At 46.8% G+C, this 12601-nt stretch overlaps 1 protein-coding gene across 1 annotated transcript; it reads left to right on the top strand.

Moving 5' to 3' along the window:
* Window positions 1-3270: 3270 nt before the first annotated feature.
* On the top strand, window positions 3271-12150 carry LOC306948764 (patched domain-containing protein 3-like; the record flags this gene model as incomplete). The annotated part of the gene is made up of 4 exons (XM_079538463.1): window positions 3271-4002; window positions 4101-4222; window positions 6010-6155; window positions 10571-12150. 4 exons carry the CDS (start codon window positions 3271-3273, stop codon window positions 12148-12150), a joined length of 2580 nt encoding a protein of 859 aa, XP_079394589.1.
* Window positions 12151-12601: the final 451 nt, after the last annotated feature.

Here is a 12601-nt window from a genome sequence, read left to right as displayed (position 1 = left end):
CATGGATCACTTTGTGTTTCCTAGTTTTTGGCACAGCCAAAATATATACACAGGATGAAATCACATTGTTCAATTTATTACATCTCTTCCTCCTTTCATTCACTGAACAATCATCCTCTGATACCAGAATTTCTTACTTCCTGGAGAAAAAGGATGTCTGCTAAATACAGAGTAATCACTGACATTGTGAACCTTTGCTCTTGTGCCAGCAGGGTGTTAGAGAAGCAGCATCGTTCCCATCATGTCTGTCCAGGCTCTGCTGGCATGTCTTTTTGGTTGCAGGTGCCCCTGTCTATCGGAGCGGTAACGCATAAAAACACATGAAGCCCACTTGCTTTTATCTATCTGTATCTCTACACTTTTTTATCTACATGTGGATGTGAACTTTTTGAGGAGGCAGAATGTCTATCGCAAGGATAGTAAGGTGTGATTGCAGCAGTCGATTTTCTTCTCCGATTCCCTGATGCCCCTCAGCCTGCTCGGCTCCTCACAGAGCTCTGTCACCAGACTAGCAGTCCTTATGCCACAGGTGCATTCACTGCTGCCATCAGACCCTGACAGAAACCTTGAGACCTGCATGGCTGCACGTTCCCTTTGGAGATCCGTTTTGGTAGCTGCATTGGCTCCTGTTTGCTGGAGAGACAAAGGGGACGCAGAGGACGCAGCTTTCTGCCAAGTGCATGCCATGACTGGAGCTCCTCGTGCGTGAGCGGCAACGGCCACTGGGAGCAGCAGAGCGACGGAGCCCTCCGTGCCAGGAGCCGTGCCAAGGCCTGACTGCCTGTGCTGCTCCCTGAAGCTGCCTCTTAGGAACCTTCCCCCCGCCCCCCATGTGCCACAACCCCTAATGGAACACACCTGCACTGAGCTGATGATCATCAGGTCTCCAGCTGGCCAGCACAGAGTTTTAGATGACTTTGAACCATACTTACATGGAGCCTGTGACTTTCCAGCTAATTGTGCTGCCCTGCCAGCAAGGAGCCTGGGGAGCACAAAAAGCTGACAGAGGACACAGCCAGCAAGCCAACCCAAAATGTTAAAGTGATATCCCATGCCATGTGATGTACTGCTGAGCAGTCACACATGGGGTTTGCCGAGGGGCTGCTGCTGCTCAGGGACTGGCAAGGCATTGTTCAAGCTGACAGCCAGCAGTTGCTGTGAGCGTATGCTTATCATGCACCTGGGATATTGCCAGTGGATTATTCTTTAGTTATCTCTCTATTGGCTAGCATTAGTCACGTTCACATCATCAGCTGAAGATAGGATTTCTGCTGGTCTTGTATCAATCATAACCACTGTCAACGTGGCTGCATTACCTTGCAGTCCCTGTGAGGTACTTTAAACCCCTATTTATCAGGTATGCAAATTCAAGCAAATAATAAGTTTGGTTATGTTTTCTTACTTTAACAGAGAAGGCTAACAGATTGACAGAAAGTTTACAGCCAACATACAACACAAATTCCAATTGAAGAGCAATGTCTTTCTTAATCACAGCTGTAAACAGAAAGGATAGGAGCAGCAGTTGCTTTCTTTGCAAACTCTAGCAGCCAAAGTTCCCTATATCATCTCTATTTTTACCTAACAGTATAGCAAAGAAAACATTTGTCTACTGAAAGGAAGAGCTGTGCTCAGATTCCACTTCAGTTTGAGTAGTCTTAGCTTCTGCCAATGCAAGAAACATCAGTAGCAAGGTTTTGCTTTCAGCCACAAAGAAAGGAAAACCATAGCCTACTGGGAGTGGGAAATCCTCTTGTGCAGTTCCCTAGCCTTATCCTGTGAAGTACTGCAGATTTCTTCCAATTAGATGTTCATATTAAATATGTTAGTAGGCCTGAGGATGAGGAGGAGAATCCAAATTCTAGTAGAGTGGTGATGATTACCTTCTGCTTGAAAACTGCTGTGAGCTGAGTGTTGGTGGAGCCTTTGTCAAACACCCAAGACTCAGAAAGAGTTAACCCACAGGCACCAGCCTGTGCTGAGTGTGGCAGGTACCCTGACTGCGCAACTCCATCTAACAGCCCATTTCCTGCCTCCAGACCATCACCAGAGCTCGTACCCTGCTCTAGAGGAGCCACAAACTCCAGCACTTGCCTGGGGACACACAAACTCCTAGAGCCACAACAAGCCATTGACTTTTATTTTCTTTCTCAATGAGCCTAAAATAATTGTTCACTCTTTAAGACTATTTTTACTGTTTAAGCAGTCAGGTGAATACTTTCTCTTCATGTCTGCTACAAGTTCAATGGACTGTCCACAAACAGGTCCACTGCCAGAACATCCTCACAGTCTTCTTAGTGTCTTGCTGTGGGAACGGGCATAGCTGATGTTGATTTGTGCATACATCTGTTTTCCTCTGCAATGATTTCCACAGAAAACAGGCTGCCATTTCTAGCTGTTGCCAGAACTCCTTGCCAGTAATTTACCAAGGGCCTCCACGACATCAAATAACTTTTCCCTGGAAGCACTTGTAAGAAGGAGCTGCTATTTTTGAAAGAAGTGCAAGAAGAAGCACCTGTCTGAGGTAATTGGCAGGACACTCAAAAGCATCACATCTGTGGTTAATTTTGTTCTCAGCCAGAGGGCACTCGAATCAACATCACTTAAAAGAGCGATGATCAGCAGCCTGCTGGCTACACTGTCGGCTCGGAAAGATGCTTTCTATCATTGTTACTGCACAAAGCTGCCATGTATTGTAACACCGTGATTTTAGTCGCTTGCCCATTCCAGTCACTAAATACTGTTTCCAAGTCCTTCATTTCTTCCGTTCTTATTCCTGTTTTGTAAACTTGTTCACCCAAAGTGGAGACGCAGTACAAAGCACATCAGCAGGTTATATATTTGCTCCCAGGCAGGCAAAAAAAAAAAAAAAAAGCACCCCAGCACGGCGCTTTGGTTCGCCTTCCGAAGGGCACTTCGCGGTTCTGGCCTTTGGCAGCATTAGAGACAGCCGCGGCATCGGCCAGAACGGGGAAAGGTGGAACGACTGTGCAACCGCTGGAGGGGGCGCGGGAGTTTCCAGGCGTTACCATCAGCAGATAACGGCAGCCCCGGCAGCGGGGCGGCGTCCTGCCCGTGCAACATCCCGCCTGCGTGCTGGGCTTGAGGGGGCGGCGGGCGCGGTGAGTCGGCGCGGGGACGGCCTATAGCGGCGCAGTTGGGGAGCGCTCAGTGCTTCGGTTACGCCGGGTGGTGGGCGGCGTTCCTCCTGCAGAGCGAAAGCTTTACGCTGAGGGTAAGCGGCGGCCGCCGGCCCGTACCGCCGCCTCGGCCATGGGGCAGCCGCGGTCCCCCCGCGAGCGCTGCTCCTGCAGCAACACCAACTGCGTGGAGCGGCCCCTGACGCGGCTCTTCGAAGCGCTGGGGCGCGTCGTGGCCGCCTGCCCCTGGCCCTTCGTGCTGCTGCCGCCGCTGCTCTCGGCCGGGCTGGGCGCCGGCTTCGTCTTCCTGCCGGACCTGCAGACGAATGACATCGAGGGCCAGTTCACGCCGACGGGCGGGCCCGCCAAGGCCGAGCGCGACTTCGTGCGGCGGTACTTCCCCACCAACGATTCGGAGCGCTTCTCCGCCGAGCGGCTGCCCACGGAGGGCGCCTACGCGGCGCTCATCGCCGTGGCCGCGGGGGACGCCTCGGTGCTCGACCGGCCGGCGCGGGACGAAGTGCTGCTGCTGGACGGCGCGGTGCGCGCCCTCGGCTACGAGCGGCTCTGCGCCCGCAGCGGCGACGCCTGCGCCAGCACCAACCCGCTGCTGCCGCTGATGGCCAACGGCAGCGCCCTGCCCGAGCTGCCCTTCCCCGGCGGCGGCGGCGACGCGTTCCTGGGCACCGCGCTGGGCGGCGTGCAGACGGACGGCAGCGGGCGCGTGGAGCGGGCGCGAGCAATGAAGCTGATGTATTACCTGCGGGAGGACGGCGGCGCGGCGGGCGAGAGCCGGGCGTGGCTGGAGACGTTCCTGCGCGTCTTCCCGGCGAAGCTGCAGGAGCTGAACCTCACGGCCATCGAGGTAGCGCCGGGGCGGGGGGCTGCGGCTGCGGCGGAGCGGGGCCGAGCGGCGCGCGGGGCGGAAAGGCGTGCTCTGACTTGGCGCTGTTTTCGCTCCAGGTGACGTACTTCACCTCGTTGTCCAGACAAGAGGAGTTTGAGGGAAACACCAAGAGCGTGATCCCGCTCTTTTCCATCACGTACTTCCTGACGATCACCTTTTCGGTCGTCTCTTGCCTGAGGTAAAGTACCTGGGGCTGCGAGCAGCCGCCTCCGCGCTTCCGCTCCGGCTCCGGCGGGGTCTGGGCTCCTTCGGCTGCTGCTGAGCGAAGTGGTTCTGAAGACGTCGCCCTCGTGAAATGTAACCTTTGGCAAAAAGCATTTTTTCACTTTCACTCCAATGTGAGCATGCTTCCCATGTGCTTAAGTGGGGTTCTTGCAGAGCACCAGGTGAATCCCTGAACAGGGCTTCTGTTCAGTCGTGCGCAGCCTGAATGTTCATACCCAGCAGACCATCCTGTGAAGACATCAATCACTTATGTGGTCCTCATCTCATAAAAATCATTTTTTTGTTAATGGTATGTTTGCATGTGTTGCAGCTATGTCAAGAATCACAACAAACCATACTCTTAGCAGTCAGAGTACTCTAAGTGTGGCACGAACAGGCACAGCCACCAGGTCCTACTTGACCTTACTCAGGAAGGGGGCTGGGAGCTGCTGGCTGCTCTGTGCGGCACAGAGCTCTGCTAACACTTTGTAAAGACAAGTCCAAAAATGGAAAGAAGCCAGAAAGCGTGGAGGAAGTATTCTGTTTTCAGGTCTCGTTGCACTGTTTTTCTGTCACCTCAATTGTGGAACAGTTGAATCAACGGTAACTTCACAAATTGCTGCAAGTCTGTGTAAGTCCCTAAGCATTCTGCTTGCTCAGAGAATCCTGAGCCTTGCTTGCCTTCACAGAGAACTTAGGCTGCCCTCTCTTTTTCAAGTGGAAGGTGAGCTGTCCTACATTTGTCAGCTATAGGGAAGAGTTTGTATGCTGTGCTTGAGGCATAAAGTTCTGCGCAGAGGGTAGGCTGCTTTAACTAGATCTTGTGCAATGCACCATGCTAACTAGGACATGCAATTTTGGCTATCAGCCATCTCAGGCATCATCAGTTGGGAGCACAGCCCAAGTAAGGGTAGTTCCACCAAGTCACATCTGTACACCCATTGAATTACTCTGTACTGCACTGACCTCCCATGAATTAGGCAGCTGTGATGTGCTTCTCATATTGGAGTCTGGTAGGTTTCAGCTGATGTAGTTCCAGCCTACGCAGCTTTTTATGTATGTAAAAGTCATGGCTTACCCAAAAGAGGAGCAACTTGATTTGGACATGGTAGCTTACCAGATTTATCTTGCTCAGAACCAAGAGGTTCTCTTAAAGTTTGGAAATGTTCTAGAGCTTGGAGGATACTTCTAATGGGGCACAAGGTAGCTCTACTGTCCCATTGCAGCGCTACCACATGCAAAGTCTCCCCTTGGGAGTTTTCCATGCGAAATCCTCAATCCAGTCCTTGCAGGCATCTTGGCAAATGGCCAGTAGCAGGTCTGTCTGCTATAAAGCTTATCTACAGCACAGTGTTTGCAGCCCAGGAGATACATTCATGCTATACTGACACTACCCTAAGGACCTGGACAGAGCCTCTAAAAATGAATGACCTGTTTGAACATGCTAAGTCTAAACTCTCAAAGGTACTTATCTTCACTGTAGTTATTGCTTATTGGTACAAAGATCAGTGTGCATATTTTACTCTCAGGTGCATTTCTCTGTAACTGGCCAGCAGTAATAATGTATCTAGCACCTGCCATATAAATTCATTTTGTCTTAATGCTGACACTTGGGAGTAATCTTAGCAAATAGCAACTTTCACCAGGTTCTCTTCAAGGATGGGACACAATCCGTATCTCTGCAAAGAATTCAGTTGTCGTGCCAGATGCCTGGGTGAAATACTTGACGTGTAACTAAGCTGTTCCTTAAAACGTTTTCAGGTTGAGCTGTGTAAGGAATAACATCTGGCTTGCATGCTGTGGAGTGCTTTCCTCCGGTTTAGCTGTATTAAGCAGCTTTGGATTGATGATGTACTGTGGCATACCATTTGTGGCAACTGTAGCAAATGCTCCATTTCTTATTCTTGGTAAGTAGAAAAAGTGTGTTGGGCTCCAGTATGAAGAGAAAAGCTGGAATTAAAACAACTTGACAGTGTTACTCCTGTGGGTGTTGGTTCACACTTAGCTCAGCAATGAGCAGTAAGGAATATGTGCACAACTTCAGCAAACCTGCAGAGACTAAAGCCAGTATGTTTATTATCATCTGAATATGCAAATTAAGTTACTAGGGTCTTTGATTAGATAAAATCAGGCCTGAGCGTATCAGGGCAGTCTGCAGTTTCAAAGTTCGTCTTGTTTTGATAAGATCTGAAATTTCCTGTGCAGTGTAATGACTTCAAGCAGCCTCATTTTGGTTTAACACTAATGTGATGCTTGTTCCTCCTATGTGATATATTCATGTGAGGTTTTCTTGGTCTTAATCCCTTGCTGATGAAAGCTCATGGGCCTCCTGGGCTGTTAGAGGCTGCAGGCAGGTCTCATGTGTCCAACCCACTAATTTTATGTTTTATTTTTTATGTTTTTGTTGCCCTCTTTTTTTTTTTTTTTTTTTTAGTAAATATCTTATATAAGTAACAGAGCTTGTGTGTGTGTGTGTATATATATATGTATACATATATATATACATATATACATATGTATATATACATATACATATACATATGTATATATATACATATACATGTATATATATATTGGCTCTTAACTCCTAGCCTGGCAGTGCTGGGATGTTCTCCAGCCCTACTTCTATAAGGGACAGGACAGGGACAACACCAGGAGAAGGCTGACTGAGAAGGCCTCAGGTCTATGGGTGATTTTTCTGTTGTGGAAGATATATATACACACACATTAACTATATTATGTCCTTTACATGTGACCCAAGATAATTCCTCTTTATTCAGTGTTGCCCAGGGAAGCCAAAAGTTTGGATGCCTGTGCAAGGTTGTGTTGGGTGTCTAATGCAAGTAGGAGGCAGGACTTTTCTTTGTTTCCTCCATGATTCAAATTTGTTTGGTATTTGTATGTTTGTTCCCTGGATGCAAAAGCTCCAAATTTAACAAAGAACCTCTAATGAAGCTGAAAAATGTCTGAAAGCAGTCACAGAATCACAGAATCGTAGGGGTTGGAAGGGACCTCCAGAGATCATTGAGTCCAACCCCCCTGCCAAAGCAGGTTCCCTACAGCAGGTCGCACAAGTAGGTATCCACGTGAGTCTTGAACATCTCCAGAGCAGGAGACTCCACAACCTCCCTGGGCAGCCTGTTCCAGTGCTCCGTCACCCTCACCATAAAGAAGTTCTTGCACACATTTGTGCGCACAGTCTCTTCAGATCTTTATAGATATAGATATAGATCTTTATAGACATGATGAATTTGGTTTTTGGATTAAGGCAAACGAATAATCTTGATTTTAAAAGAATTGCTTTCAAATCTGCCTGACTGCCAGCAGCTGTGTGGCTCAACACCGTGCAGCACCCCCTTCTGGCTCATCCTTTCCTGGGTTTCTAGCTGATGCTCAGAGAGATGAGTGCCTATCCCAGTTTTCAGTATTTCAGTTTTAATTGATTACTGTAATTTGTCTTTGCTGGTCATGTACATTGTGGGGCTAGAAGATTCTAAATCTGGGAGGAGATAGCTGCTGAGTGTAATTTCATTTCCATGCTTATGAGTGTATATTTTAGAATGTAATTAGCTCTTAATAATCTTACTGGTCTTTTACAGTACACATCCTTTCTTGTTGACTTCAATAATGCTTTTGATGCTGTCTTGCAAAACATCTTTGTAGGTAACGTTAGGAAGCGCGGGATAGACAAGTGGACAGTGAAATGGGTTGAGAAGTAGCTGCCTGGCAGAGCTCAGAGGGTTGTGATTGGTAGTACAGAGTCCATTTGCAGGTCTGTAACTAGCAGTGTTCCCCAGGGGTTGGTGCTGGGTTTGGTCTTGTTCAGCAGCCTCATCAGTGACCTGCATGAAGGCATAAGGTCCACTCTCAGCAAGTTTGCTGTTGGTACAAAGCTGGGAGGAGTTTCTGACACACCAGAAGGCTGTGCCGCCTTCCAGCAAGACCTTGACAGGCTGGGGAGTTGGGAAGAGAGGAATCTGATGAGGTTCAACAAGACCAAGTGTAGAGTCCTACAGCTGGGGAGGAATAACTGCATGCATCAGTAGAGTTTAGGTGATGAACTGCGGAAGAGGAGCTCTGTAAAGAAGGACCTGCGTGTCCTTTTGGGGAACAGGTTGGCCAATGAGCAGCAGTGTGCCCTTGTGGCCAAGAAAAGCCGATGATGTCCTGGGGTGCATTAAAAAGAGCATGGCCAGCAGGTAGAAGGAGGTAATCCTCCTCCTCTACTCTGCCCTGTTGAGCCACATCTGGAGTACTATGTCCAGTTCTGGGCTTCCCAGTTTAAGAAAGACAGGGAGCTGCTGGAGAGAGTCCAGCAGGGGTCACAAAAGAAGATGAGGGGCCTGGAGGAGACTGAGTGGGGATCTATCTAAAGGTTACAAATATCTAGTGAGTGGGAGTCAAGCGGATGGGCCAGCTTGTTTTTGGTGGTCCGCAGCAATGGAACAAGGAGCAATGGGCACAAACTGGAACACAGGAAGTTCCATATGATCATGAGGTGAAACTTACTCTGGAGGTGACAAGAGCACTGGAACAGGCTGCCCAGAGAGGTTGTGAAGTCTCCTGTCTGGAGATACTCAAAACCCACCTGGACACTTTCCTGTATAACCTACTTACGGAACCTGCTTTAGTGGGAGGTTGGATTGATACAGAGGTCTCTTCCAAACTTTGTGATCCTATGACATCAATGTGTTATCATATTTGGCATATTTGTGGACAATTGTTTCTTTTGCATCATTTTTCACATATTTGTGATCAGTTGTTTGAAAATATGAACCCATTGTTCGTACTCCTCTTTTTTTTTTCTTTTTTTTTTTTTTTTCTCCCCTCAATGGACTACATTACAACCTTATGTGTCTGCTGCACCTCCTTCTGGACACAAACTTGCTGATAGCAGAGGGATCTGACTTGCTGTAGTTTTTGAAGCCAGATATAGGGTAACTCCAAGTTCAGTTTAAATTCACCAGCTGTTACATTCAGCTGTGCCTGCTTTGCAAAATGCACTTTCTGTGAAAGGCCTGGGGAAGATCAGGGTGCTTTCAACCACTTGCCACTGTAGTACCTGTATTCACGAGACCAGCACTCGTCCATATATTATTCTTGCTTTCTGTGTTCTTGCCTTCTTTGGCTGATTGCGCTGTATTTCCTGTCCTTCCCTTAACCCAGATCTGTTTCAACTACATAGGCAATTATTTTCTATGTTTTCTATATGCAGTTCTTTGTGTTTGTTGCTTTTTCTTTCACTGATCTGCTGTAATTCTGAAAGCCATTATGTTAGTATTTCTTCAGTTCACCAAACTTCCTGTGAATTGATTATACCTCTGGGAACACTTGTAACCCTTCCCAGCTACAACTGGGAACATAAGTTCTTTTTTGTTGTTGTGTTGATTCAAATATTGACTAACACTAAGTCTTGTCAATGCTCGTGATCAAGATAAGTACTTAGTTTTACAAATAATTCATAATTGACTTCTTACAGCTGATCAGTTGTGGATACAGCATATAGTGATTTCGTCTGTCCTGCTTAGCAGTATCATCAATTGCATCTCTATTCATCTGTAACTTCCACATCTAGCTTCTGCTTACTTTCTCTCATGCCTTGGCGAAAACTGCAATCTAGGACCCAGAGATTTCCTGGCATGGTCTTCCAGATTCTGATGAGCAGTACATGATGGCATATCTGTAAAAATGTGAAGCCTAATTAATATAAGAAAGCAATTTAAGAATCATGATGAAAGTGAAGCTCAACAAATAATACAAATTTCAAAAATTAGTCATTTAGAGAGATCACGAGTAAATTCTTTTTACTGGGAAAAACAGGGAAGACTGAAGACGGAATGGGAATGACTTGCAAACATCAATGCCTTCTCTTTGTCTGCAGAAGATTGAGCAAGAAATAATTGGACTAATTTGCCGCAGATTCCAGGGATAGCAGGAGTGCTTCTACAGATGAGAATAGAGAAGTGTCAGAATAAGCAGTGTATCTGTATCTCTGTCATCTATATCAGTGGGTACTTGAACAGCAGACACAAAACACTTGCCAGAGGTGGGTGAGGTGTGCTCAGTCCTCCAGCAGGGCTGGGTGAAGGATCAATGATGTGACAGGTCACTGTGAGTTTTTGAAAGGTAGTAGAGCCAAGTGCATCCAAAGGACGTGTTTTCTTGTGTCTTAAACTCACATCAGCACTAAAGCAAGTAGCCTCGCTTGCTTTTTGAAAATTCTGTGTAGCCTTAAATGCTGCTTTTGTTTTTTGGTACTTTTGCTGGGTGTTGGTGGAAGCCGCCTTGTGCCATGCAGAGTTAACTTTTTCTCCTCTTGCAGGAGTTGGCGTGGATGACATGTTTATCATGATCTCTTCCTGGGAACAAAGCTCAAGCAAGGCAGACAAATCAGACACCAAATCTCGGCTGGCCGAGACTTACAGAGAAGCAGCGCTTTCTGTGACAATCACCACTCTCACAGATGTCTTGGCCTTCTTCATTGGCACCTGGACTTCTTTTCCTTCTGTGAGGTCGTTCTGCCTCTATACCGGCACCGCCTTTGTCTTCTGCTATGTCTATGTCATTACCTTCTTTGGGGCAGTTATCGTGCTAAATCATAAAAGGGTGAACGGAAACCGACACTGGTTAACATGTGTGCAAGTGAAAGTAGGGAAGAAATCCTGCTTGTACAACGCGTGTTGTTTAGGCAGCTGTTCTAGTGAGCCGCCGGAGCCAGAAACCAGTGGGACAGAAAGCGAGCATCCCATGAGCATATTCTTCAAAAAGTATTATGGTCCTTTCTTGACAGGTAAATGGATCAAGCTTCTTGTGGTGTTGCTGTACGGAGCGTATTTGGGTGGCAGTGTTTATGGCTGCACCCAGATGAAGGAGGGCATAGATCTTCGAAATCTGGCTAGTGATGACTCTTACGTTATCGCCTACTATGATGACGATGACAAATACTTCTCAGAATACGGACCCAGGGTCATGGTCGTCGTTACTGACAGCGTAAACTACTGGGACGAGTCTGTTCGTAATGACATTGAGGCTTGCCTACAGGATCTAGAGAGCATTAACTATGTAGACAGGAACCTCTCGCTGTCATGGCTGAGAGCATACACAGAAATTGCTGGCAGTGGTTTAATAAATATAAACAGTAAGGATCTTTTCATTAATAACTTAGCTGTACTATTCCGGTTCTTTCCCAGTTTTGAGTGGGACATTAACGAGACTGCAGAAGGAATAGCAGCTTCTCGTTTCTTCATCCAGACAGTGAATGTCACCTCAGCCGTTGACGAGAAAAATCTGCTAAATCAGTTAAGAGACAGAGCCAAGCAGTGCGTAGTTCCACTCATGGTGTACCATCCAGCATTCATCTACTACGACCAGTACCTGGTCATAGTGCAAAACACCATTCAGAATGTTGTCATCGCTGCTGGGGCGATGCTCGTGGTCTCTCTTGTGCTTATTCCCAGCCCACTGTGTTGCTTGTGGGTGACTTTTGCTATAGCTTCTGTTATCGTTGGTGTTGCTGGTTTCATGACATTTTGGGACATCAGCCTCGACTCCATATCCATGATTAACCTGGTCATTTGCATTGGATTTTCTGTAGACTTTTCTGCACATATTTCCTATGCCTTTGTTACGAGTGGAGAGTCATCAGCCAATGAGAAGGCAATAGGAGCTCTGCACCAGCTTGGTTACCCAGTGTTACAAGGAGCAGTATCTACTGTGTTAGGAGTAGTTGTCCTGGCTGCAGCAAAAACCTACATCTTCAGAACGTTTTTTAAGATCATGTTTCTTGTTATATTGTTTGGGGCTCTTCATGGTCTTGTGTTTATTCCAGTATTTCTAACCTTTTTTGGATACTTGGGCAAATCACTCCCCATCACTGAAACTAAAACGCTAGACCTTAGGTAGAGAAATGACAAAGACCATGCGTGACTAATTTAAATGTTTACAGTTATGTATATATTATATGGAGATTCAAATGCAGCAACTTCCAGGGGATGTAAGAAATGAACGATGGGAAGGATGGAATAATATGACAGAGAGGCAAAGAGTAAAGAAAAGCCAGGCATTAATTAACAGAAGTGAAAGTGCACAGAATTGATTTGTTTCCTCCTTTTTTGTGTGCTTGACTTTGTAACTTTAATATTGTTAAATCTTTTTTTTGGTGTGTGTGTTAGTTCTTTACTGAATGTATTGAAACTGAATTTATTATAAACACTACAGATTGTCCCAGCATTGTGGGCTGTTATAGTTCAGTCAGGAAATATATAGAAGAAGCTACAGCAACCGTTGGTTTTGTGCATTTCCTGGCTGTTTACCTTGATGCAGTCACTCAACACTGAGCCTGAAGGCAGTTTCC

The sequence above is a fragment of the Tetrao urogallus genome (assembly GCF_951394365.1).
Source record: "Tetrao urogallus genome assembly, chromosome: 7".
Lineage (NCBI taxonomy): Eukaryota > Metazoa > Chordata > Aves > Galliformes > Phasianidae > Tetrao > Tetrao urogallus.
Note: the sequence above shows the minus strand (reverse complement) of the source record. Positions and strands in the feature narration are given on the sequence as shown.